Here is a 25,349-nt window from a genome sequence, read left to right as displayed (position 1 = left end):
GTGTTCTTCGTACCCCAAAAAAGTGAATGAACAAGTGTATAAGATTCTAGATGTCAACGAATGTAAATAGAAAAGATTTGACATCCATATGGGCAAGGTACAATTTCATTAAAGAAAAGAAGATGTAAAGGATCCTGTCCTTTTGTTTCTTAAAGGATCCCAAGTCATAAAATACAGCTGTCGGAGCCTCAACTCTAAAAGAGGTTGAGATCTTACATTGACTAGAGATATAACAAATGTAATTTTTCACCTTGTAAGCTGGTTTTGTGCGATTGAATTAGGCCCTAAACCCAAATTCTAAGACATGCAATCCAATTGCGAAAAGAACAAATAATAACACATGGTTCAGAGGAAAAGAAAACTCACTGACAGAATTCCCCAACCAGTAGGAATGAAAGCCAACATAGAAGCAAATATGTCCGGTAAAGACAGTTTGGTCAATATAACTGCTACAACTAAACCAGCCAGTGCAACCAAAAGGGAGACTCCTTGTATAAAGCGCAAAAGAAGCTGGAAATTGACCGATATCTTCTGGCTAAAGGTGAATACCTATTGAGCAAGAACAAAAGATAGCATCAAGATACAAAATGACCAACATACACATTTAAATGGATCACAAACACAATGCATATTTTTCACCTTGAAAAGAATTATAAGCACAGCCAGAACTACCCATGAGAGTCCATAAACCTATACAAAATGCCAAACATAAGCAGTCAGTTCAAAAACCTGTTCATATTCTGTACATGTAGATATGTAAAAAGAATTGCATACTAAACTGGTCAAATATAGAACAAATCAAGCCATCCTATATATATATATATATATAGGAGGGATCAAGTTATTCTAAGAGAAACTCTAATAGATTAGTTAAGATTAGTTACTCATTACAACCATTAGATTTGAAGAAAATGAATGGTGAGGATGAGGAGTAAGTCTAAAAGAGTTACTCTTGGAGTAACTTCATCCCTCCTCATATATATATATCGATAATTTAAACAGAACCAAGTCAATTCTCAGAAAAAGAAAAAAAAATAGCATCACTACAGAAAGCTGTGGCTGATACCTAGGAAGCATGGATAAAATACATGTCACATACATGGTAACATGACACTTTTTTTTATAATATATGACATGACATAGTCAGGACATTATACAAGAAAACAATGTTATAATCATAAATGACACCAAATTCAAAAACAGATAAGCAGTAAGAGTAGTTACAGATATTAAGCATGTGATAAATGAGTAATTAGGTATTAACTGTATAGTTATAATGCGTTCTGCAATTTGAGAGTCAAGTTAGGGATCATCTTGGACTAGAAAACATGTAAACAGTATAAATAAAAGCTTGGGTACACTGATTATTAATTAATCACACAACTTCCACAAAATCTGGAAACAAGAAAAATAAACTTATATATAAGCATGTATTACCGTCAGTGAAGTACTTGTTCCTTTCACGTTAAGCTTGTACACAATACCATATTGAAAGATGAAAAATCTAAGACTCAGAATGGTTTCTGCTATCCTTGAACCCAAGCTCCTGATATGAGCCTGTCGATGGAATAATTTATGAATATTGAGACACGGATATTTGAATACAGTCAAACAATGATGAAACCAAATGTGTCCATACATCCAAGATCCAACAAAACATTATCATCTCTACTACATTGAGTTCTAAAAAAGTGTCCAATTATTAGAGTATGTTGTCAGTCAACTGTAAAAACAGTTCTGTAAACTAATTGTAAGGGCTGTTAGCTTTTGCTAACAGCACCTATCCTAGAGTTAGTTAGAGTTGGTTAGGTTCTGTTAGTTAGTTAGTTACAATCTGTTACAATAACAGAACAGAGGTCTATATATACCTCTTTTGTAACCTTCTGTAATTAACTTTGATAATCAATAAAATCAGCCTTTCTGTTCAACGATTTTTCTCTTCCTTCTCTCAGTTTATTCAACACCAATTTATTTTATCACTGTTGAAATACTATTTTAGAATAGTGTCTGATGCTCTTAGTGAATATTGTTGTTTAGAACAACAGTTGCAATAGCACAAATACCCAGATAGAAACTATAGGATACACACATCTGTAAGACATCATTGTACTAATCTTTTTTGAGATTTTATGGGAGTTAAATTATCAAACACTATATTAATCGGTAAGGATAAAAAGAAATATAAAAGCAAGAAAAAACATTTATTGATCAAGGCAAAACACTAATTACCAGTTCTTCTTCCCACCAAGCTTCCCAGCTTTCTTCTCCCTTAACACCAATTCCACCTCGGTAGAGTAGCCAATTTGTCCAATCTCTGAAATCTTCCACCACCCTAAAAAAACACTGTGTGAGGGAAAATAATCATGAGACATGCCTGTCAAAGTTCAAGATAAATAGATAATACTTACTTTTGCCACTCAAATCCAGACGGGTTGAATAAATATGGAGCAAACAACCAGGATAGAGCCATAAACCAACTGCTTATACTCAAAAGAATATATGAGAGTGCACCACCTTCATTAGAGCCATAAGCAAGATATACTATCAACAGAAGTGCAACCTCCAACCTGAGGACAAAACATAGGAATACAATTATTACATTTCAGGGAAAGGAAAACAGGTATCCAATCTAAACGAGAATAATTTCATAAATAAAGAAATGCTAGAGTATTCTTAAACCATCAGCCCAACAATTTGAGTACTTTGAGTAACAGCAGTTGGAATAACAGCAGTCAAATAAGTTCAGTTCATTTCTGCTAACCCCAGTTAGATGCAGTCACTAAACCTCTCTCTCCAACAATGCACTTGAGCCTTTAACAAAGTACCACCCACTTTGAGGGGGGGGGGGGGGGGGGGGGGTATTAGAGTATTCTGTAAGAGATGCAGTTATTCAAGTGCAATCTTGGGTAGTTAGTAAACTGTTAGGTTAGTTGTGACAGCTGTCATAGAGACAGCTGAGCTATAAATACGTAAGTGTAAACTACTGTTGAACAGGTTAATGAGAATTAGTAACTTTTCCTCTTTCATTTTCAATCTTCTCTAAGTGTTCTCTTAAGTTTCTAAGAGCTCCTTTGTCAAGTGCAGACTTGAGAAGCACAAGCAGACCATGATTTCTGATGCTTAATCGGTTAATTAGGCTCAAGCACCTTTCAAAGATTTCAAGGCTGATGTCCAGTGAAAGCTGGCAACTAACTGTTAGAAGCTTGCATTGCAAGACTCTTAGATCTAGTATAAAAGATATGTTGTAACTGAATCTAATTGGGAATGAAATCATAATTTAAGATCCACAAATTTTAGTTTCTCTCTCTATTATCTTGTCTCTGTTAATCACACTGAGGAGGTCCATCGAGTTATTGAGGTTCCAGTGAATGCTAAATCTGCCACTTGGGCATGACACCTCAGTTTGCTATCAAGGCTACAATCATCATTTTCTTTATAAATGAGTTTAATTAATACGTACAGGGTAATCAAGTAGGGCCAAGTGGTAATCAAACTACATTGACCCCAAGTCTTGGATGTGATTCCTACTAGTGGTGCTTCATTGGTAGATTGCCTCAAAATATCACTATAAGCTTGTGTTGAGTGTTGAGTGTTGAGGCTTAAGGCTTGTCCAGACCTTGGAACAAGACAACCTTATCACCCCCTAAAAATTTACCATATTATCAAAAGAGCAAAGGCAACATGTTATCCCCTCTCTCAAACAATCCATGCACATTTCTTTCTCAATGGAACACCATTCCCACACTAAATCTTCAACCTATCAATCCAATTGGAATTCTCAAATACAACTGTTCTAAATAATCATATTGTGCAAGAATCTTAGAATGTGGGTTTAGGCCTAACTCAACCCCAAAAGCTAGCTCATACGATGAGGGTTGCCCCCACTTATATACTCTATATTGGCCTTATCCCTAGCTAATGTGGGACTTGGGTTTTTCACAATACACCCCCTCATGCCCAACACTTTTGAGCTTGGTGCGTGGATAATATGGTAGGTGGCCCATTTAATGAATCTAGGATACGCTCTGATATCATCTTAAAATGTGAGTTTGGGTCTAACTCAACCTTAAAAGCTAGTTCTTTAGGTGAAGATTGTCCTCCACTTATATACTCTATATTGGCCTTATCCCTAACCAATGTGGGGCTTGGGTTTTTCCCAATAAAGAAATGCATCATAATGAGAAATGTGAAGTTCTATTGTGGTAAAGATGGACACTTAGAAAGAGGAAAAAAAAAAAAAGAAAACAATTTGCCAAATAATTATAATTTTGAAATAAATATCAAGAAATAAATAATGAGAGAGAAGCCAAATGTTGATTTCATACTTAGAAATCTTATGATGCTTGAAATTTCTTATCAGTGTTGGGAAACTGATGAGATAAGCAAAGAATGTTAGAAAGAGAATGAATTAGTGTTATTCAACTGCACCCTTGGGCACCTTAGGCGGTTAGGTAGTTATGCCAGTTGCCACAATGACAACTGAGCCTATAAATAATCAGTTGTAAACTACTGCTAAGGTTGGCCAATAAAAATCTCATCTCTCTTTTCTTCTTTTTCTCTGAGTTTCTCTGAATTTCTACATGTAAATAATTTGAAATTTTGGAAACTTAATGTAGCACAATAAGCACACCAGATATTCTCATGTATTGTCTACTTAGAAAAATACCAAGCCTCACCCTTTAACAAAATGACTACGAGAGTAGAGTCTGTAGTTCTCTGAAAATTTGATATGGCGGACAACAAAACCGCGGCCAGTTGCTTGATACTGTTGACAAATAAACATATTAACATTTCAGAAGATAAGTAGAGAAAGAAACGGCATAGAGTAGGCAGACAAACCCTTGCACCACCATGAAGAATGGTCCGACCAAAATAATGTGTTCTTGTACCCAAGGAAAATGTGAAAAAGACAGTGCAAAGCTGGAACTGCATTGTGACAAAACTGACAATGGCCTGCAGAGCAATATTAAATAAAAAATCAATAAAAACATATTAGAAAAAAAATTAATATTTTTCTAATTATTTGCTTGCAGGGAATTCAATATATAAGATCAAGACAGATTTAACAAAGAAGAAAATACCAATTCATTAACTGAAATAATAGTCAAATGCCTAAAAGATGTAGGATACTAGCCAAATAAAAGATGATGTAATCAGGATGTACACTTGATGCAAGTTCCTGAGGCCTTTTTTTTTTTTTTAATACAAATAGTAACAGTAAGATAAAATGGCCAAGAATAGTTGAGGGCAAAAAGTATGGTGGGGACTGAAAAACAAAGCATTTGGTTCTTTAATCATGCCTAGGGAAGGACACACACACTTACCCTCAAGAAACCTTGCTCAAGAATGAAGCCCAAGATCATTGGCACAGCAGTGAAGATACCAATTTGAAAGAGAAATTGTGTATTCAAAGCAGCACTCAGTGCAGTGTTCTTAGTTATCCTAGCCCTTTCTTCAATGGTTTCACCAACACCAGATAGTGCCTGGAAACATATTGCATTTGTGTTCATTAGTATTGAAATAAGTTCAGTAGTAAGTATTGAATGTACATAACTATAGTACTATCCTAGCAGTGTCCTTGTACTGATAACTTCTATACACAACCTCTTTGTCTATTGCCAATAACATCTAAACATAAATTGCTGAATAAAACTTGTAAACTGAGATTGTTGCAAATCAAAACAATGAAAAATTCCATAAAATGAAAAAACAACCCACCTAGATTATGAAAAAAAAAAGTGAAATTAAACCATGTCCAACTCAAGACTAACCATGACCTGAATCTGGCGTGAATGATAAACATTTGGCACTATAAAACTATGAAATTTTGAACAAAAGGAAAAGATAATCTTGAACAAAGCAGATAAACAATCATAGAAGTTTAACAAAATCCAACTTACCAAATACGCTTTCCCATAAAGAAAGGCATATACAGTTAACACTGTTAGCTGCAGGATGAAAAGGAAAAAAAATCCTCAGATGAAGAAAAGCTTAGATATAGATATATGTATGCTGATGATTCTAAAATGGTACTGTGGGAAATTTCCATGAGATGTGTTACAATTTCAGTGTTAATGTAATGTATGGCTCTGGCTTCTCCCTCTCATTCTGAATTGTAAACAAAACCAGTTACCAGCTGCTATTGCTTTTACACAAAACAACCATTACCGCGAAGACTTGCTCAATCAATAAAACCATTTGACTTTAGGTCATTTTTATGTTTTCGTAGGTCTTCCTCTAGACTTGTTAAAGATATGATTTGTAAATAGGGAATATTTGCAGCTGATAATTAGGTATACTCATTATTATGTTTCCCTATATTGGAATAAAGAATTATATGTGTGATACAAAACACAATTACAGAAAACCCTTCTTTAAGACTCTTTAATTAGAATATCATTCATTTGCTTCATTTTGCTCAAAAAGAGTGACTCTCGTTTTTCTTTGTACAAAACAACCTCGAGCAAGTTCCTATCATCTTCTCCTCGATAGGCTACTCCATCTCAACATTATAATTTCTGCTACCCTTGTATTTTTTTTGGCACATGTTGGCACTTCATTGCCCAAAATTAACCACTAGAGTTATCAATTATAGGCAGATTTTCTCTTTTTGTTGATAGGCACTGTGTGAATGCAATGATAACTAAAGTTTTCTACATTTCATCCAACTGGCAATCTCCCCATCACTTTGTGAGATTTGTTTACGTAGGTTCTAAGGACAGTTATGAAGGTTTGTGTGCAAAAAGAGTGTAATAAGGGTTCCATTGTCTGTTGTGTTGTGTTGTAGTCTAGGTGCACTCACATACTTATTCAATCAACAAAAATAAATGACGCATAATTGGCATACCATGGTACAAAAGTAGTATCCAACTGTTGTAAAATAGAAAGACAGCATCCGGAAGAAATCAAAAAGCTGTCCAAGTCTGTATACATCACGGCTGAGAACTTGTTCACCGTTACCACCAGAAACTTTTCCTTCAAATAGTGCAATCTGATTGAGCCCAACATCTCTTCCCTTACCAACCTGTAAATTTAATATTAGAAAACGATTTGTTGTAGAGGGATCAATAAACAACAAGTCTCACCTGAATATATTCATGATGTGTAATATTTCCTTGACGTAAGGTTGAATTGAATCCTGCGAATGAACAAGAATATAAAAAAAGAGTGGCAGAGGGAAAAATGAGGCAAATAGAAAACACAATTTTGAACAGCAATACAATAAGAGCTTCTTAGAATGTGGGATTTGGGCATAACTCAACCCCAAAAGCTAGCTCGTAGGGTGAGGGTTGTCTCCCACTTATATATTATATTGAAGTCTTATCCCTAACCGATGTGAGACTTGAGTTTTTCTCAACAAAGCTTAAGCCAAAACACATCAGGTGTCTGTCTTGACCCAAATCCTGACATCACTACTACAAAGAAAACTGTATTACACAGCATAAATGAGTAAACAAGTAAATATGTTGAGAGAAGAGAAACAATAAATTTCAGAATTTGCTTGAGTTTGATTACCACTAAGCAGATTGATCTATTTATAATAACAATAATGATTACAAAGATACCTGATAAATACTAATATTTTCAGAGAACAATTAAAACATCACAACTTCCTAAGATCTATCAAACTCAGCTAAATAAAATAACTAAGCTACTTGGAAGAGCTTCTTATGATTTGAGTTTGGTTTTTATTCAACCCTACAAAACCAGCTTGTAAAGAGAGGGTTATTCCCCACTTATATACTTTAATTTTCTAGTTTTAGAGACAAGATATTATTGCTAAACTATGTTGAGGATAAAATGAATTCAACCCATTGTGAACAGATTACATGTAGGAATATATACTAGATTCTAACTGTCAACTAACTGAAGTTAGTTGAGTACAGCTGTCAAACTCTAGTTGTCTAGATACAACTAACACTTAGAAGCTAAGACTAATAACATCAATAATACAGAAAAAAGGAAAAGACTCCTATCAAGTAAGTACACTCCTATAAATTTGGTCATATCACTAATCGATGTGGGATTTTCAACAGAGCTAATCACCAAGAGAGGTGGGTAAAATAATTAAAATCCTGACAATCCCATTAGTGAAAATGCAAGATACAACAAATGTTCAACCAATGGAAGGGGGGAGGACATGGAAAAGAGCACTAATACCCATAACCCATTTCATCTTTTTTGGAAATGCATTGGAGCTAAATCAGCTGAAAACCTTATATTCAGCCTAATTTATAAAATACCATCACTACCAGCAATGTATTTAAACTACTGCATTTTATTTGGTGTGGTAACTTTCCTATAATCACCAAATATGTTCACTAGAATAGATGTAACTGGAAAAGTGGCTATTATAATAATTATGCTTTGAAGTGTTTATAAAATAATACTGTAGAAAAGAGGGTTTTAAAACAGCTAAATCGTAGGATTGGTAGCTAAATTACTGGATTGCAAATTTGCAGCATTTTGCCCCCCTGAACCAGAAAAGCAAAATTTCTATGCAGCAAAAGCAACAGCCATACCTGAATAGATATCTTCACTAATGTTGATAACACGGGAAGCCTTGCTGATACCACCACGGGTTACGTGGAATATTCTATCAAAAACATCAGGATGCCCATAGTGCATGCGGACCCTAAATAGAGCATCATTGTCATACTTAGTTTGATTCTTGACAAAAGAAATCATTATTTAATTTAAAATGGGCTTACTTCAATGGATTTGCTAAAACTCGCTGCCCTAAAGTCACAAAACTAGTTTCTTGATTGGACATAAATGACGCTAGAGATGAGACACTGCATACAGTAACAGAGATGTTACACAGCCACAAATGCAGCAAAACCAAGTCCGAAAATGACACTATCAAAGGATGTAAGCAGCACATACCTGCCGGTGAAGACATGTTCTCTAACACCAAGTATAGAAGGAGGACGAAGCCCATGATCAGAATGAAATTCTTCAAGAAGGTTCCTCATCTTCAAAGCTTCCTCAAAATAGTTATCCTATAATAAATTGTACTAGGCATTAAAACATAAAGCAACAGCAAAGAAATTATACATTATCAAACAAATCTTGAAACAGTAAATTTTCTACAAAGTTTATATATATAAAATGAAGTGGATCAAAGCCATGAAGATAACATATAAATATATAATGCATCACATAAGACAGAACGGCTTACAAAATAGGAAAGGGGGGGGGGGGGGCACAAAGGGAAAATACAACATGGGTCCTTACACAATCTATTATGATGAAATTAGTCAAAAACAGACAGCTATTAAAACTTCACCTGATTCATGTCAATTGTTTGGACTGCATTTCCACGCGTAAATACAATTGCATGATTTTGATTCTCGGGCTTCCCTTCACCCAATTTGGGATTTCCAGGCAACTTCACCGAGTATATCTCCTGTGAGATAAAAAAAACTTACAAATGGAGTGACAAATATCAAAGCTATCTAATTCAATAGAGAGGTAGGAAAAGTAAAAGAAAGCAACCTAAGCAATTATGGCAATCTAATTCAATAACAGAAGCTAGCAAAAGTAACACAAATAGCTATCGTATTCCTGTTGTAGATAATTCAGTTATTAGAATCTGTTACAACAGATTAACAGCTAAGTTTTTTCAACCAAACTTAAGAAGAACCCTATGTCCTGAATCATAACTAAAGAATACATATAAAAAGTATAAAATGCTTATGTATATACAAAAAGTGTAGAAGAATAGCACCTTGTCTTTCCCATTGATATCAGCTTTCACAAGCTTTGAGTAGTATTCAGTGTTCACTTTTCCCTCTTTCAAAGTTTCAACAACATCAATGAAAGCGACCCGAAGAGCTTCATTTCTAAAATCATGAATAATTTGGGTTAAAAAGATGCAACTATAGACTTGAGCATTCAATAACTAAGAAAATACATGAAGTTTGATTCATATTATTATTGAACCCACCTTTGCATAAGTAAAGCAATATCAGCAGCCTCGGGCTTTTGCTCTTCTTTCTGCTTACCATAAATTTGACATGTCAAAACATAAGTGAACTTAAGATCTGCCTGGGCACGTGCCTCAGGGGATAATTCAAAGCCATGTGTATCAGTTACTTCCTCACAACCTATTGCAGCCTCCAAATCTATATTATGGGAAGAAAAAAATTACAAACATAGTAACATACTAACGTAAGGGAAACCATGGAGTTATTTGTCCCTACCTCCTGCTGTTGTCCTCTCCAAATAGGTCTGAAGCATAAGAGCTTTCCTATAATACATCATCCCCCGAACTGAGCATTTCAAACAACAAAGAACAGAAAATGTAGTAAATATCTAGCAGGAGATACCTTCTTTGATAGTATTAGATTTAGACAAATATCTCATTATGTCTCCATTTCCACTTTTGTTATTTCCCTTAACAGGGGTTAGTCATTTTAGCCAATAAAATTGTGATTGGTGCTTGTATTAAAAATATACTGAAATACAAAAGTTCCTTTACTTTCAAGTGAAACTTAGGAACATAAAATTATTCGTAACAAACTTTGAGAGGGCATTTTTTGTCATGTTCAATTATCTTTCCAACAATTGCATAATAGCATGTGTTTAAGTTTCCTACCTTGCTAACAATAAATAGCAATCCACTCCATCAACACCACTAAAACAAAATATTTCATTCTAATGATATAATCCGTTTAGACTAATTTCTCTGTTCTTACTCATCATGCTTGCTATAACCATGACAGCTGTGTGATACTTATATACATTGAAACCAGAAAAAGCAGTGCCATTAAACTTTATCGAGCAATCTTTGATATTTCCTAACAATGGAAGCAGCTATATCTAAATCTAAACTAGTATTTGAGCCCTTATGAACAATTGATTTGGTCCTTGAAATCCCCACTCTTCATTTTTTTTTATTGGCAAACAATAATGATTATATTACTTGAGTACCAGAGGTACCACAATATACATATTAAAATTAGTAGCCACACAAATGGTTCCACGCAAAACCATAATTTGGTCAAGCTGTGAACCATTGTCTAGCTAGAAAGCTGACAGTAAGGTGTAACATTCAAGTAACATTAAGTCCACAACTACTGACTGAAACCTATACTAAGATTGCTGGACCAATGATTGTAATGAGTGCTGAAATCCTTCTCCAAATTCCTAAGCCATGTCCAAAGTAAGAAAAGTGCATCGTCCAACATTTTGTTGATGTCAAAGGTAACGTTTGAAAAGATGACATTATTTCTGTGCTTCCAAATTGTCCATGTGAGTGCAAGCCACCACCACTTCCACCTGTTAGCCCTCACTCCGCCCTTCATTCCACCTATATGATAGAGGAAATGCTGCTTTGGATTTAGCAGGAAAGCACCCACAATATTCGTCCAAGACAACGATTCCCACCATACAGGAAGAATTCTACTGCACTGAAAAAACAAGTGACTTGCGCTCTCCTCCTTATTTCTACAAAAAGGGCATGTACTATCCTCTACCTCAACTTGTCGTCTTCTCAAATTTGCTCTAGTCGGTAGTCTATCCTTGAGTAGCCTCCATGCAAACGCTGAAATTTTATTTGGAATCTTAAGTTTCCATAACTCCTGAAAAGCTCCACCTTAAGTTCCACTCCCACCCCGTGTCTTTGCAATCTCCCATCTACTGGATAATTTGGTTTTGCTGACAAGAAATGACATACAACCTAGGATATTTAGCTGACAGCGAAACATCTCCACCAGTCCAGTTATCCTCCCAAAATTTGAACTTGTCACCTTTTCCAACCTTCCATACAATTGTATCCTACATTGCCTCACTATGTTGCGGATGATTCGAAAGCAACTTCAAGTCCCTCCACCATATGGATTCGGTATTAGCTCTCGGTACTTCATTCAGACTCCTCCACCCTCCATACTTAGATTCAAGTACCCTTGCCCACAATTCCCCCTGATGCTGAAGAAGGTTCCACTTCCATTTCCCAAGCAATGCTAGGTTGAAAGCGTTGATGTCTTTGATTCCCAGGCCCCCGATTTCTTTTGGGAGGCATACTGTGTCCTACTTGACCCAGGCTATCTTGTTTTGCTCATGTGCACCCCCCCATAGAAACTTCCTCTGTAGGCTCACCAACTTATCCATCACCTTCTTAGGAACCCTGAAAAATGAAAAGAAATAAATAGGAATGGATGTTAGGACTGACTGTATAAGAGTCACTCTCCCCCCGAAAGATAAGTGTCTTTGCTTCCATTTTGCTAGTTTTCTCTCGCATTTACTCAAGATAGGATCCCACGTCTGATATCTTCTTGGATTTGCTCCAATAGGAACACCAAGATAGGTAAAAGGAAAGGACAACAAGCTACAATTGAGGTAATCTGCTGCTTGAAGTGTCCACTGTTGAGACATGCCAAATACTCCAAAGCTGCTTTTGGCGAAGTTGATTTTAAGGCCTGACACCATTTCGAAGGTCCTCAAAATTGCTTTAATTGCTCTGACATTCTGCATAGATGCTTCACCAAAGAAGATTGTGTCATTCGCATATTGGAGGATGCTAATTTCCAACTTATTTCTGCCAATTGGAAAACCACTAAATAAACCTTTCCCCACAGCTTCTGACATCAGGCCATTTAAGGCTTTAGCAACTATGTTGAAGAGAAACGGTGCTAAAGGGTCCCCTTGTCGGAGTCCTCTTTGAAATCCCCATTCTTCATAATTATGTAAATTTCAGCATTGTTCATTTTCCAAAACTAAAGGGCTCTTATTGGGCCAGATATCAAATACTAGAACTGAGACAAGGAAAGTTGTGTGTGAGGCATGATCCTAAGCTTTTGAAAAGTTTTACCAAGATCTTGGGACAAATAATGGAGAATGTGAGATCTAGAGCAAGATATTAAGGATTAAGAAGGAAAGATCAAGATATCAAAGAGAGATGGTACAATATTTTTTTTAAGCTTTTCAATCAAGGACAAGAATAGAGTTATATAACATGGAGGCCATAGAAACCTAAGCGAACAAACAAAATTTGGCATACTACTGTACAATTCGAGTTGTAGAGATAAAATGCAGTTAAGAGGATGGATGTATCCTACTGAAATTTTTAAATGTGTAGGAAAACAAGGTATCACTTGGATCACAAAGCTAATAATAAGATTTTGTGATGTAAGAAAATGTCAGATCACTTTCTGCAAACATTACCTCTTTGGTGGGAAACTCAGTCATGGGTAAACTCCTTGGGTGCATTCCCACATAATCCCAAAGATCACTTTCTGCAACACGACAACAGATCTGCTGATGCAGTAAGAGCTAGAAGGTGGAAGAGTTGGTGGGTAGTGCTTACATGGGTCATTTGGAAGCATCGTAATGGGGTAGTATTTCATAACCACCACTTCGATGGAAGCAAGGTCATGGATGATGCCATTTTTCTAATTTGGTCATGGCTCAAGAACATGGAGAAGGGATTCACAGTGCCATTTAGCTCCTGGTCTTCACAGCTCAAAGCAGCTTTCTAATTTTAGGGAGGGATAATATGTGTAATAGGATCATTTATCTGTGCAGGGCATGTATTTTTATCCTATGGCTTCAGACAGATTCTTAGTGTTCTGAATCTGCTGTTTTCATAGTATCTACATGTACTATAGTACCTCTGGTACTCATTTATATATATATATATATATATATATATATATACTTATTTTTGCTGAGCAAAAAAAAAAAAAAGAAAATGTCAGATCTAAGCAGAGCAACACTTGGTACCTACATTTAACAAGTGTAAACTACAAAGGGAAAAAGCATAAGAACTACACTATGAAATTATGGGAAAAAGTGATTGAACATAGATAAGACACTATAAGCCACACCATGGACCAGCCAATCCACCCTGCCGGCAATCGGAATCAGTCCATTGATCAATTGGAGCCAACTTATCAAACTGGTAACTAAAATCCTAGACTAGGTACAAATCATCAAAGGCGGTCATGGTTAGATATGGTCAGCTCAGGGTTAATTTTACCACAATACAGAAGTTGCCATTGGGATACAAATTTGGGTTTTAAGTTGTTATCCTTGCTTCAATCCATGCCTTTTGCTCTTGCTATACATCACTCGTTATTTATCACACAAATTCTTTGAAATATTACATTCTAAATTGTATTATATTAATATTAATATTAATGAGTATTTATTTTTACTAATAAGATTTACATAATTTATGCATCAATTCAACATTTCCAAACAATATTTTACCATTTTATGGTAATTTGAAATTTTACCTAATTTGATTAAAATATATATTTAATCATCACCGATAACCTCGCTTGAACTAGTAACAAAGAAGACATTAGAAGAAAATCAAGTTCATCATTAAAAATAATGAACATCACCTGTTCTGGCCAATGTTTGCCCCCGATATGAAGCCCAAAATCGCAGTTCAAGAATATCACTAGGATTATCATAAAGTTCACTCTCAAGTGTATTTTCATCACGGCCAATTCGGGCAAGAAAGTTTTTCCACTCGTCTGCAGTGAATTACAAAAACTATCAATTAGGGGATAACAATTAAAATTGTATATACAAGAACGTATAGATAGATAGTAATTAAGAATTATGGGTGAAGCAATGTAGATTATTTTATAAATTACTGTGACATATCCTAAAAGCAACTAAGAGCTCAGAATAACTGCTGAAATCAGTCTAGCCTTATAACTGCTCAGAATAAAAAAATATGAACATATGTGAACATTCCCAAAAATTATAGGGATAAAACAAATTAATTTAACCAAATTATTTTCAGACAGAAAATAAGCAGGTTGATCCAAATATCAACCCAAAAGTAAATAACTGGATCAGGCTATTGTGAATGTAAATCATTGGGCTGCTTTACATTTAGCCCAAAATCAATTGGCAAGCCCTTCATTTGGTCATTAAAAAAACAATAACAAGCACGGAAGTATGTTGAGCATTTGACTGGCCCAATTTTAGCCACAAATTAATTGGACAAGTGCAATTTTTGCCTGAAAGGAATCCATACAGCTCAGGTTGAAATAGAACCAACCTGATCAGCTTCAATTAAGCCACATTAAATCAAATAGGCCATCCAGTTATACTTTGATATTCTGATAGAAGCAAAATCAAACTACCTGGATATATCTTCTGAAGGTAGAACAAAATTGAAATGCCGTCTTCGTTTTTCTTTAGGAGTTCAGCCATGCTATAAAGCACAATCTCAGAATAATAAGGAGTGAAAACACTGCACACACACAAAAAAGGATAAGCATGAAAACACTAAGGTAATAATTTCTTTCAAGAGAAAAGATTTACCTAAAGGATAACATCTCCCGAACTGGCTTTGCACAAGGCATCTTCATAAAAAGTGAATTTGTGAAAAACTGAAGTCGTCGCCTGGCCTCAAGATTTTTTGGAATGCTCGAGGCAGACTCTTTGATAGTCAGCAGTGAATACAATCTTTTGACTTGCATTTTCTGCATGCAATCAATGGTTAAAAAATTCAAAGACAAGCTATTTGCACAAAAATATAGACAATTATGATTAGAGCATACTAAATCTGTATTCTTGGGCCATTTCAACTTTTCAAACAAATGCCCTTCATCCCTAGCTTTTTTCAGTAAACTCCATGTGTCATAATTCTCCCTATATTAAAAAAAATCAAGATTAATCAGAAGGGATGAAATTCCTGATGCAGGAAGAAGACTATATTTAAAAATTAATGTATGCAGACAACAGAAACTGTGGCAAACCTCATATTTATTGAAAGGACATCATGTCGCATAACATCATACAGATCCTGCACAGCCCTAACTGCACCCTTTTCCAGTTCAGGTGTTTCAGTCTCTTTCTGCAGGATGTCATATAAAGAATAAGTTCAGACCATAGGGGTCCCATTTTACAAATATTCAAAAAAACAATAGATACAAGAATTGATTAGAAAGAAGAAAAGAATACATGGAAAAAAAGGGAAGTATATGCCAAAGCAGAACTATACTGAATAGAAACAAACAGGCAGACTTTCACAAAATAATTCAAGAGCATTATTTTCTGACATGTACTCTTGATATCACAAGATTAAATACTGTTGGAAAGAGGAGCATTTAAAGATAATTTCCTTTCCAAGTAGCTTAGTTAGTAGTTAGTTGGGTTCAATGTATCTTTGGAAGTTGTGATATTTTAATTGTTCTCGTGAAAACAGAATTAGTTATTTATTATCCATGTAATCATTCTGATTATAAATAAATCAATCTGCTGGGTGGAAGATTAACCCAGAAAGGCATATTCAAAATAGCTTTGCAGTTACTCTTGTTAATCCATGTAATCACTTCTTAACAAATACGAACCAGGAAGTATAAGTTGAAAGATTATACGAACCAGGATACCCATCAATGCAGTTACTCTAGTTATCACAAGAGCCAATTTATTTAATTGGAAGTCCACATGAATACTCCTCTTTGTGATACTAGCATTAATATCATCATATATCCTTTCAACCCTGGTAAAATGGCAACAATTGCAAACAAACATATCAAATACCATAAATTAGGTTTATCATATAGAGGACACACAACTAGATGCACTTAACTGTAACAACTTATACTTACCACTTCCTTCCCACATCATCTAATATCTCTGTCAAAATGAATTTAATAGCATAGTAACACTCCTGAACAGCATACATCATATAATCATCTCGGGAAATCCTATCCCAAGGCTCATCTTGAGTATCTTTACTCTCAACAGCAATATCCCTAGCCAAAAATATCTACACAATCATGCAAAAGAACAAATCAATGAATCTTAAGAAAAAAGAAAACAGAGCAAAATGTCAGTAAATGAGAAAAACCAACATAACATACATACATATGCAAAGCAACCTGTAATAAGATGTAGTACCTGTTTATGTTACAGTTCACAAAACATTGTACACTTTCCTATTGGTAACCAATGACTAAAATTTAGACATGCACATTTTTTTCTAGTTGGACAAGCCTCTGTTTGCAAATTATAGAAACAGAGCAGCATAAAATCTAGAAATTTGAACCAAGGTTATCAGAAATGTAAAGTTTTTTATTCATATTGTACAATTTAATTATATTCTCAAAAACATCAATTCATATCATCAATACAAATCTGGGAAGGCACAAATTGCAGCTAGAGTAGAGTGATGATTCTATTTCCTTGTGCATCATCCACAAAAAGCCCACATCAGTTGGGGTCCTGTATTGTGACCCAAATGAGGAAATCTGCCTTTTTTCACAAACTTTTTTTAAGTGACCACAACAGCCAAGATATTTAATTTGATTTTCTTATAAGGTGGCATCCCTCATTTTGAGCCAAATTTTATGAAGATTGAGTTTTCTAGAAACCAAAATTCTTTCAATGTTTGTCACTTATATGAATACAGTAAGAAATTGTATCAGCAAACATTTAAGTATATTGAATGGTATCCACATCAAGATATTAAAATTGAGTACTGAAACAACTAGAAAATAATAAGTGTTTAGGTAAGAAAGGAAGAGAAAACAGACTCGGAATAAAAGGATACCAAATTGTTGGCGTATATTATGATGCAACACATAAAAAAAAAAAAACAGAACATTAAACCCCATTAGTGATAGACTAGACTCATAGTATTAATCATTAAGAAATATTATAAAATCTAGAAACTACTACATAAAAATCATGTGAATAAAGATATTCAAATATACACTAGGACCAAAAATTCAAGCATAAACATAAAATTTGAACAATTACAGTGCATTTGATTAAACACTAAAAAAAAAGACCTTTTAATAACAACTTGACAATGATTATAATAACTGAAATACCTTGCTTGCAAGTAGAAAAAGTGGCCATTGAACCAAAGGAAGATCCCCAGAATTCTTAGGCATTAAAAGCAACTCCATTTCGCTGTGAACAAGGAAAACATGGCCATCCACATATTAAGTAAGAAGAAAGAAGAAAGATAAAATAAAGCCAAAAAAATGTATAGCAGATCCATGACTTACAAGTTGGTTACGTAATCCTCCTCCCTTAGATTCCTTATGATCTCATTCCAAAAGGGGGCAAACCGAGCAGCATCAACCTTGTTTTTCTCCACAACCTTTGGATGAAGAATAATTGAATAAGTAATATTTAGTCAAGTTTGAAACAAATGTTCAGCAAACATGATACCAGTGTACCGTAACCTTCCCATCAACATAAAAAAGTTCCTTATTTTAGAGTTAGTACACAGGTATCAAGCAAATAAAAATATGAATTTAAACTAAATTATTTCTTCCTTTATCTATAGCAAAAGGCTGACCTGAACAGAAGACTGATGGGAACTCCTGAAAATATAAAATATCGAGAAGAACTATATAAGCTTATACAGATAACAGTACTATTTAAGGGGAAAATCTGAAAGAAGAGAGGATATATTCTCAGAGAGCTACAACAGAGATAGGACACATACACATACAACAATATTCCAAATACAGAATGAAAATCATAAAACAAGAAAAAGCACATTTCACAAGCAGCACCTGTTGGGTAGAGGAACATGAAGTGTGTCCATAAAAGCTCTAGGAAACTGCTCAAAAAGTCTATGCAGTGCTTCCAATGACCTAATCTGGTGACCACATACGGCCACAAAAAAGTTATACCAACTAATCTTAAATTCAGAAATGTACAGGACAAATTATCAAAAGGATTTATCATTGGTCAACCACAACTTAAAAAAGACTACTTACCTCTCCCAGTCGATCTCTTGCCCCCAGTAAGAATCCATAGACAGCCGATACAAGTGTGTAAAACACATAAATATCTAGAAGATAAATCTGAAAGAATTTAAATTAACAAATTGGAAACAGCCATTAAAACACTCAAAAACGGGAGAGGAGGAAAGCAATTTTAAATAGCAGTTAAATTGAAGGTTTTCCAATCACCTAAAAGCTTCTATACTATTTATTAACTACTAAACCAGTGAAATAAAACCCTCAGAACTAACTTCAGCAACTCATGAAGATATAATATTTCAAATTACAAGAGATAAGTATAAAATATTTTCAAACACTCGAAGATGTCATTTTAAAACTGCTCAAGAAAGAGTTTTTCGCTGAAAAACTTATAGTCAATGCAAATAAAGCTAATCCAAACACACTATGAGACTGCATAACAGAAACATGCTATATTAACAACCCTGCCACTTCACACCAAACTTTAAGGACTTCTTGTCAGACATTTTTCCCTATAGAGAAAGAAAGATTAAAAAGGGACAAGATGTCCTCCTTTTATGATAACATATTTGAAGAAGGAGGAAGGAGATAAACAAACAATGACACTGCACTTACAGCAACCACAGGAGCCCACACGCTAACAACTGTCAAAGCATTATGATTATCTGCAACAATAAAGGCACCCTAATGACTACTAATATCAAAGAGAAAACAGCAAAGACATAACCGCAGTCAAACAAACCAGTGCTTACTTTTAGAGACAAAATCATGCCAAGAGTAATTTATATTATCCTCTTTTATAATAGCCCTTGTTGGGTCCACCAGAGGCCTGATCTACAAACCACAAAAATAAGACAATAAATCATACATGCATATAAGCTCACCAGTATATGTACCTTCATACACACATGAACAAATTATGTATAATTCCAAATGTGTATCTACTAATCCAAGGGCTATGTATCACTAACCTGAAGAAAATAAGCAAACGCAAATTTGGCACTCAAAATAACAAGCCAAAACAGCATATACCTGAGAAATGGAGCAAGGTATCAAACTAATCAGTGCAACAATGCAAAACTTCAGCTTGCATGTAAAATTAATTACGGAGCACACATAATATTTTAAAACAATAATATATCAACATAACTCTCTAAAATATAGAGTGGGGAAGCAAGAATCTTGATTTTCCTACATGTATTAGAAATTTAGAAAGTAGAAAAAAGAAAATCTAGTGTATACTTTATGAAATCTGAACTCCTTTCATACATTCCCCGTCCAACATAATGCCGTTCCTTCATCAGTCAACAGAAAAAACGACAATAAAGGCAAACCCATCAGTCGGCATAATACCACAGTATACTGAACAAACAAAATTAGCAACAACTAATGCAACTGAAGAAATAAAAACCTGGCGCAGCCACTTCACAAAGCTAATTAAAGGAAAGCGATCACATTGATTTGTTAGACGATGACATGCTGGTATCCGCATGAGGAAACTAATGAAAAATTGGACACCAGCATAAATCCCTATGACAATCACATACAATCTGAAGACAACAGAGTTTCCATTTATGTTACTCTCTTCCTGGAGTGCTTTTCTGCAGTCATGCACAAACAGCTGGAAATGTAAAATCACTTCACACAAATAAAAAAATCAAAACAAATAGATAAAAGGATGAGGATGAGAGAACATAAGAACAAAATTATTATAACAGAAGGCATACATACACATAAAGGAAAGTTATGAAAACTGAAGCAAGGCTGAACCAAAGAAAACGTAAAAAAATTCGAGAGACAGCTGAGCGTCTTGTTGTTGAATATGCACCATACATCATGAAAATGTCCAGAACACCTAAGAAAAAAATGAAAATGTGAAAATATAACCAAAGGGTGACAAGAAAATATATGACGAAAGATATATAACAAATACATACTCTCAAAAAATTTCATCACGACAAATGTAGGTCCAAGACTAAGCACCTCTCGCAAAGTCTTGGCATTAAGCTTTCCATTATTGAATGCAAGGATGGTTAGACCCTGAAAATTGACAATAAAAAGAAAATCATTGATACAAAAATAAGTAACACATGAACCATACATAGCTAAAGCCACTTAAGAATGCATAACTAAAAGACTGAGTTGGAAGAGAAACAGAAACTGAAAAATGAATCTAAGAATATTATTTTCCATAGTGCTACCTAGGTGCTGACTCAGCAACTGACTAGACTGGTAACTAGTGACAGAACCAAGTTAGTTACACTACAAATGACTGCCTACTGCAGGTCTACTGTAAGACAGTAGACCTTAATACAAAGAATTCAAGCATATACTCTAATAATAACTAAAAAGTCTGAAGAGGAAAAACAGAAGTTCAGTGCTAAAAACAGAAGATGAGAACAGCAAGCATTTGGCAAAAGTTCATCACTATGTAAGAATAAATAAATAAATGTACAAACCTGAAACATCATGAATAGAAATATCCACAATCGGTGGAAGCTATGATAAAGATGAAAAAAAGTTCGATGCTCAACAAAAGATGTTTTTCCCTGATGCCTACTGCTGCCAGGTATAAGCATTTTCTGCATTGTACAAAGGATAAATAAGTAACCAAGGACATCGACCAAAGAAAATATCATATGTGGATACTCATACTGTCATACATTTAAGTTATCTTCAGAGCCAATCAAACATTCTTTGATACATGTTTTCCCAATCAAATAATGAAATATCAGCTCTTTCAAAACCTTAACCCAATTCCTAGAAATCAACAATTCATTGCTATTGTGCAATGTGCACCAATTTCGGTATTACAGCCCTTCCAAACCTCTCTCGTATCTGACTAACAGTAGAATAATGTGAAACACTAGCAGCCATCCATTAAAAAATAAGAGTAGGCATCAATTTTACTCTTAGGGGGTGTTTGGTACAAGATAAGTTTTTTCGTGCCCAGGAATCATGAATCCTGGGAATCATAATTCCTAATATTGGAGTATGTAAATACATAACTGTGTAAACAGTTTTGTTTCATAATTGTAAGGGCTGTTAGCTCTTGCTAACTGCACCCATCTGGTATTAGACAGCAGTGTATATGTTGTAAGGGCTGTTAGTTTTCACTTAACTGCACCCAAGTAGTTACATTCTGTTAGAAGTTAGTTAGAGTTAGTTTACATTCTGTTAGAAGTTAGTTAGAGGTAGTTAGAGTAAGTTGTGGTTAGTTTCTCAAGTCAGAACTCTTTAAATACCTCTGTTGTGTCTAACTCGTTGAGTTTTTTCTTTTTGAGCAATAATATCAGTTTTATCTTTTTCATTTTCTCTCTCACTCTCACTCAGTTTATCGAATACAGTATCTAAAGCTGTTTTGTCGTAAGCTTGTTCTTCTGTGAAGCTTCCTATTCTGCGTCCATGGCTTTCGCTCCTCCCAATTCTGTTTCTCAGTCATTTCCCAATTCGGTTGCAGAGAAACTTGATGACTCCAATTATCTGCACTGGCGTCAACACATAGAGCCAATGATCATATCACACAAACTGCAGCGATTTTTGGTTAATCCCATCGTTTCTCCACGTTACCTCACCAAAGACGATCGCATAGCTGATCGAGTTAATCTAGAATATGAAACCTGGGAGGTTCAAGATCCAACACTTCTTGTTTGGCTACAATCTACCCTTTCAAAGTCAGTATTGTTGAGAGTTCTTGGTTCCAATCACTCGTATCAAGTTTGGGACAAAATCCATGAGTACTTTAGCCTTCACACCAAATCTTGTGCGCAACAACTTTGATTTGCCATGTGCGCGGTCGGTCTTAATGGAAAATCAATTGAGGAATACTTGCGCAAAATCAAAGGCAACATTGATGAATTAGCTGAGGTGGGTGTTCCGGTTCGTCACGAGGAGTATGTTGATGTGCTCCTTGAAGGGTTAGCGTCAAATTATGCACAAGTCATCTCTGTTATCGAGAGTAAGAAGCGTACTCCCTCCATTGCAGAAATTGAAGCTCTTCTCTATGGCCATGAGCAAGGTTATCAAACTCGAGAGTTTACATAAACTCATGAGAGTTCTATAGATTCGATTCGTAGACTCGTAAGAGTCCACTCATATAAAAATAATAACAAAATCTATAAATAACATACTAATTAAACATTTCAACAATATAATAAAACAAAATAGTAAATCATAAATTTCACAATACTTAAATAACCGAGTCTAGTAAGGCATCACTACTAGATAATGACTTGCAGATGATATAGTAGTGGTAGATCATTCTCATCGAGGGTTTGATGTTATTAGAGAACAAGAGTTTAATATTATTAAAGGTGAGAATTTTTTTAATCGGGAACAACATACTAAATGAAGGTATATTGAACACTAAATAGATAAAACAACCCAAAATAACTTACATTTTGGTCTAATTTTTGTAACTTACTGACTCGTTAACTCGGTGGTAAACTCGAGACTCTACCGAGTTTACTTAGAATTCAGAGTCTACTAAAAAGAGAGTTTACACACGAGTCAACTCGCAGAGGGTAAGTGGACTCATAAACTCGTAAGAGTTGATGAGTTAACTCGAGAGTTTGATAAACATGGCCATGAGACTCGTCTTACACGCTACAATCGAGATGCTCAAACGACCAATTTTGCGTCGCTAAACTACACTCAAGGCTACTCGCATCCAAACACCTACAAAACTGGTGGTTATCGAGACTCGTATGGCCGTGGCGGTGGTCGTGGTACCTTTTCTGATCGAGGACGTGGGGGTGGTGGCTCTAGCAAAGGCCGCAGTGTTGGTCGTTTTGCTAACTTCCAATGTGAAATTTGTCTCAAATATGGGCACACTACAAATGTTTTCCATTTCAGGACTGATGTTAGCTTTCAACCACATGAGTCCCTCACTCTTTTTGATCCTACTACGATGCAGCCCATTCCTTATTCAGCTAGTCCACCTAGAACCTCCAACACTTGGGTTAATCACAATTCTAAGTCAACAAGCTCAAGTCATAATCAACCCAGTGTCATGCTCACAAACTCAGCCTCTCATGGGAATGCTCCAGCTGGCTCCACTTGGATACCAAATTCTGGAGCTAGTTTTCATGTTACTGGTGATTCTCAAAACATTAAGCAGTTCACCCATTTTGATGGCCCAGATCAGATCTTTATAGGCAATGGTGAAGGTTTAAGTATCACTAAAACTGGTTCCTCAACCTTTATTTCTCCTACTGATACGGATATAACTTTCAAACTTCACAAATTGTTACATGTCCCTTCTATTTCGAAAAATCTGTTAAGTGTGAGTCAATTTGCCAAAGATAACTCACTGTTTTTTGAATTTCATCCTCATGTCAGTCTTATCAAATCTCAGGAGACACATAAGGTCCTCCTTCAAGGATTTGTGGGTGTTGATGGCCTCTATACAATTAAGAATCTTCAACTTCAAGGCAGTCCATCCCTGTTGATGTCCACTTTTGTTCTAGTTACAAATGCTGACCTCTCTTATTCAACTACAAATGTCAATAGTAGCTCTAATATAGGCTCAAAATCTGTTGTTTCTTCTACCAATGTTACCAACCTTTGGCATGCTAGGTTAGGTCATCCAAATGATCATGTAATGAAAATTGTTCTTAGTCATTGTAACATTTCCCATTTGAATAAAAACTTCACAAAATTTTGTTCCTCTTGTTGTATGGGTAAAGCTCATAGACTACCTTCTCAAAATTCCACTTCTATATATTCACCTTTAGAACTTATTTTCACTGACTTGTGGGGACCTTCACACGTCCCCTCATATGCTGGTTATACATATTATGTTTCCTTCATTGATGCTTTCTCTAGGTACACATGGATTTTTCCTATAAAATCCAAAGCTGAAACCATTGTTGTTTTCAAAAATTTCAAATCTATGGTTGAGTTACAACTTAATACCAAGATAAAGAGTATTCAGTCAGATTGGGGAGGTGAATACAGACCATTCTCTAATCTCATAGCCTCCTTAGGCATCTCCCATAGACTAATTTGTCCTCACACTCATTGATTTCCTGCACTTTCACCTCACCTAACATATCCCTTGGGTCTGTCTGCTGGTTTTACTCTTCTCACCATCGCCCTCCCAAATTTTGGGATGTTCACATACAATTTTAGGCCTCCAAGTACAATGTTGTCGAGTTGTCTTTCTAATCTGTGTACATCCTTCACCCCTTTAAATCTAACAAACCCATACCTCCGTCCATTCTTATTCCGCTACTTGGAAATGAATATCTCTCTCACATCTCCCATCTTTCTGAAGTGATACCACAGCTCTTTTTCAATTACATCTTCAGTGAATCGTGTGAAGTAAAAAGATGTCTTTTTGGTCCCGCCAATTCTTTCTTCTGTATCTCTGGTGTTGTCCATCTCTGTTTCCGGCGTAGTTCCGCCGTAGGTCCTCTATCAGCCTCCCTTTTTCTCTCTGTAAGTCCTTACCTCTACTCATAACTCTCTCCCACCCACTGTTTCTCTCTCTACTCTCTCTCTCTCTCTCTCTCGCTCATCTCTCTCTCATTACCTTTCTTATGTGAAACGCCCCTTTAATTCACCAGAGATACAATAATCTGCCTGCCTTTTAATTAATGCCATCACAATGCTCGTCAGAATTCAATATCCAAAATATGAAAGCAATAGAAA

At 35.4% G+C, this 25,349-nt stretch overlaps 1 protein-coding gene across 2 annotated transcripts in view; it reads right to left on the bottom strand.

Annotated features, from left to right (window-relative positions):
* The window catches only part of LOC100787540 (callose synthase 9), a 43,057-nt gene that overhangs the window by 552 nt on the left and 17,156 nt on the right, over window positions 1–25,349 (bottom strand). For both annotated transcript variants that reach the window (XM_006589725.4, XM_003536751.5), the window contains exons 15-52: window positions 21,155–21,277; window positions 20,633–20,735; window positions 20,427–20,550; window positions 20,107–20,296; window positions 19,938–19,990; window positions 19,667–19,727; window positions 19,448–19,529; window positions 19,311–19,360; window positions 18,711–18,797; window positions 18,504–18,589; window positions 18,284–18,308; window positions 17,988–18,082; window positions 17,808–17,889; window positions 16,581–16,741; window positions 16,351–16,471; window positions 15,726–15,823; window positions 15,528–15,618; window positions 15,289–15,449; window positions 15,108–15,217; window positions 14,352–14,486; window positions 10,206–10,274; window positions 9,950–10,127; window positions 9,731–9,845; window positions 9,290–9,409; window positions 8,887–9,002; window positions 8,712–8,795; window positions 8,523–8,635; window positions 7,086–7,138; window positions 6,848–7,024; window positions 5,901–5,948; window positions 5,325–5,483; window positions 4,840–4,953; window positions 4,677–4,765; window positions 2,409–2,567; window positions 2,230–2,332; window positions 1,438–1,557; window positions 640–690; window positions 367–549 (exon numbers count right to left, since the gene is read on the bottom strand). In XM_006589725.4, the coding sequence (XP_006589788.1) occupies window positions 367–549; window positions 640–690; window positions 1,438–1,557; window positions 2,230–2,332; window positions 2,409–2,567; window positions 4,677–4,765; window positions 4,840–4,953; window positions 5,325–5,483; window positions 5,901–5,948; window positions 6,848–7,024; window positions 7,086–7,138; window positions 8,523–8,635; window positions 8,712–8,795; window positions 8,887–9,002; window positions 9,290–9,409; window positions 9,731–9,845; window positions 9,950–10,127; window positions 10,206–10,274; window positions 14,352–14,486; window positions 15,108–15,217; window positions 15,289–15,449; window positions 15,528–15,618; window positions 15,726–15,823; window positions 16,351–16,471; window positions 16,581–16,741; window positions 17,808–17,889; window positions 17,988–18,082; window positions 18,284–18,308; window positions 18,504–18,589; window positions 18,711–18,797; window positions 19,311–19,360; window positions 19,448–19,529; window positions 19,667–19,727; window positions 19,938–19,990; window positions 20,107–20,296; window positions 20,427–20,550; window positions 20,633–20,735; window positions 21,155–21,277 (4,089 nt within the window). The remainder of the gene's footprint in view (window positions 1–366; window positions 550–639; window positions 691–1,437; window positions 1,558–2,229; window positions 2,333–2,408; window positions 2,568–4,676; window positions 4,766–4,839; window positions 4,954–5,324; window positions 5,484–5,900; window positions 5,949–6,847; window positions 7,025–7,085; window positions 7,139–8,522; window positions 8,636–8,711; window positions 8,796–8,886; window positions 9,003–9,289; window positions 9,410–9,730; window positions 9,846–9,949; window positions 10,128–10,205; window positions 10,275–14,351; window positions 14,487–15,107; window positions 15,218–15,288; window positions 15,450–15,527; window positions 15,619–15,725; window positions 15,824–16,350; window positions 16,472–16,580; window positions 16,742–17,807; window positions 17,890–17,987; window positions 18,083–18,283; window positions 18,309–18,503; window positions 18,590–18,710; window positions 18,798–19,310; window positions 19,361–19,447; window positions 19,530–19,666; window positions 19,728–19,937; window positions 19,991–20,106; window positions 20,297–20,426; window positions 20,551–20,632; window positions 20,736–21,154; window positions 21,278–25,349) is intronic.

The sequence above is a fragment of the Glycine max genome, chromosome 10 (genome assembly GCF_000004515.6).
Source record: "Glycine max cultivar Williams 82 chromosome 10, Glycine_max_v4.0, whole genome shotgun sequence".
In the NCBI taxonomy this organism is placed as follows: domain Eukaryota; kingdom Viridiplantae; phylum Streptophyta; class Magnoliopsida; order Fabales; family Fabaceae; genus Glycine; species Glycine max.
The sequence above is the reverse complement of the archived record's forward strand: the minus strand, read 5'-3'. Positions and strand labels throughout refer to the sequence as shown.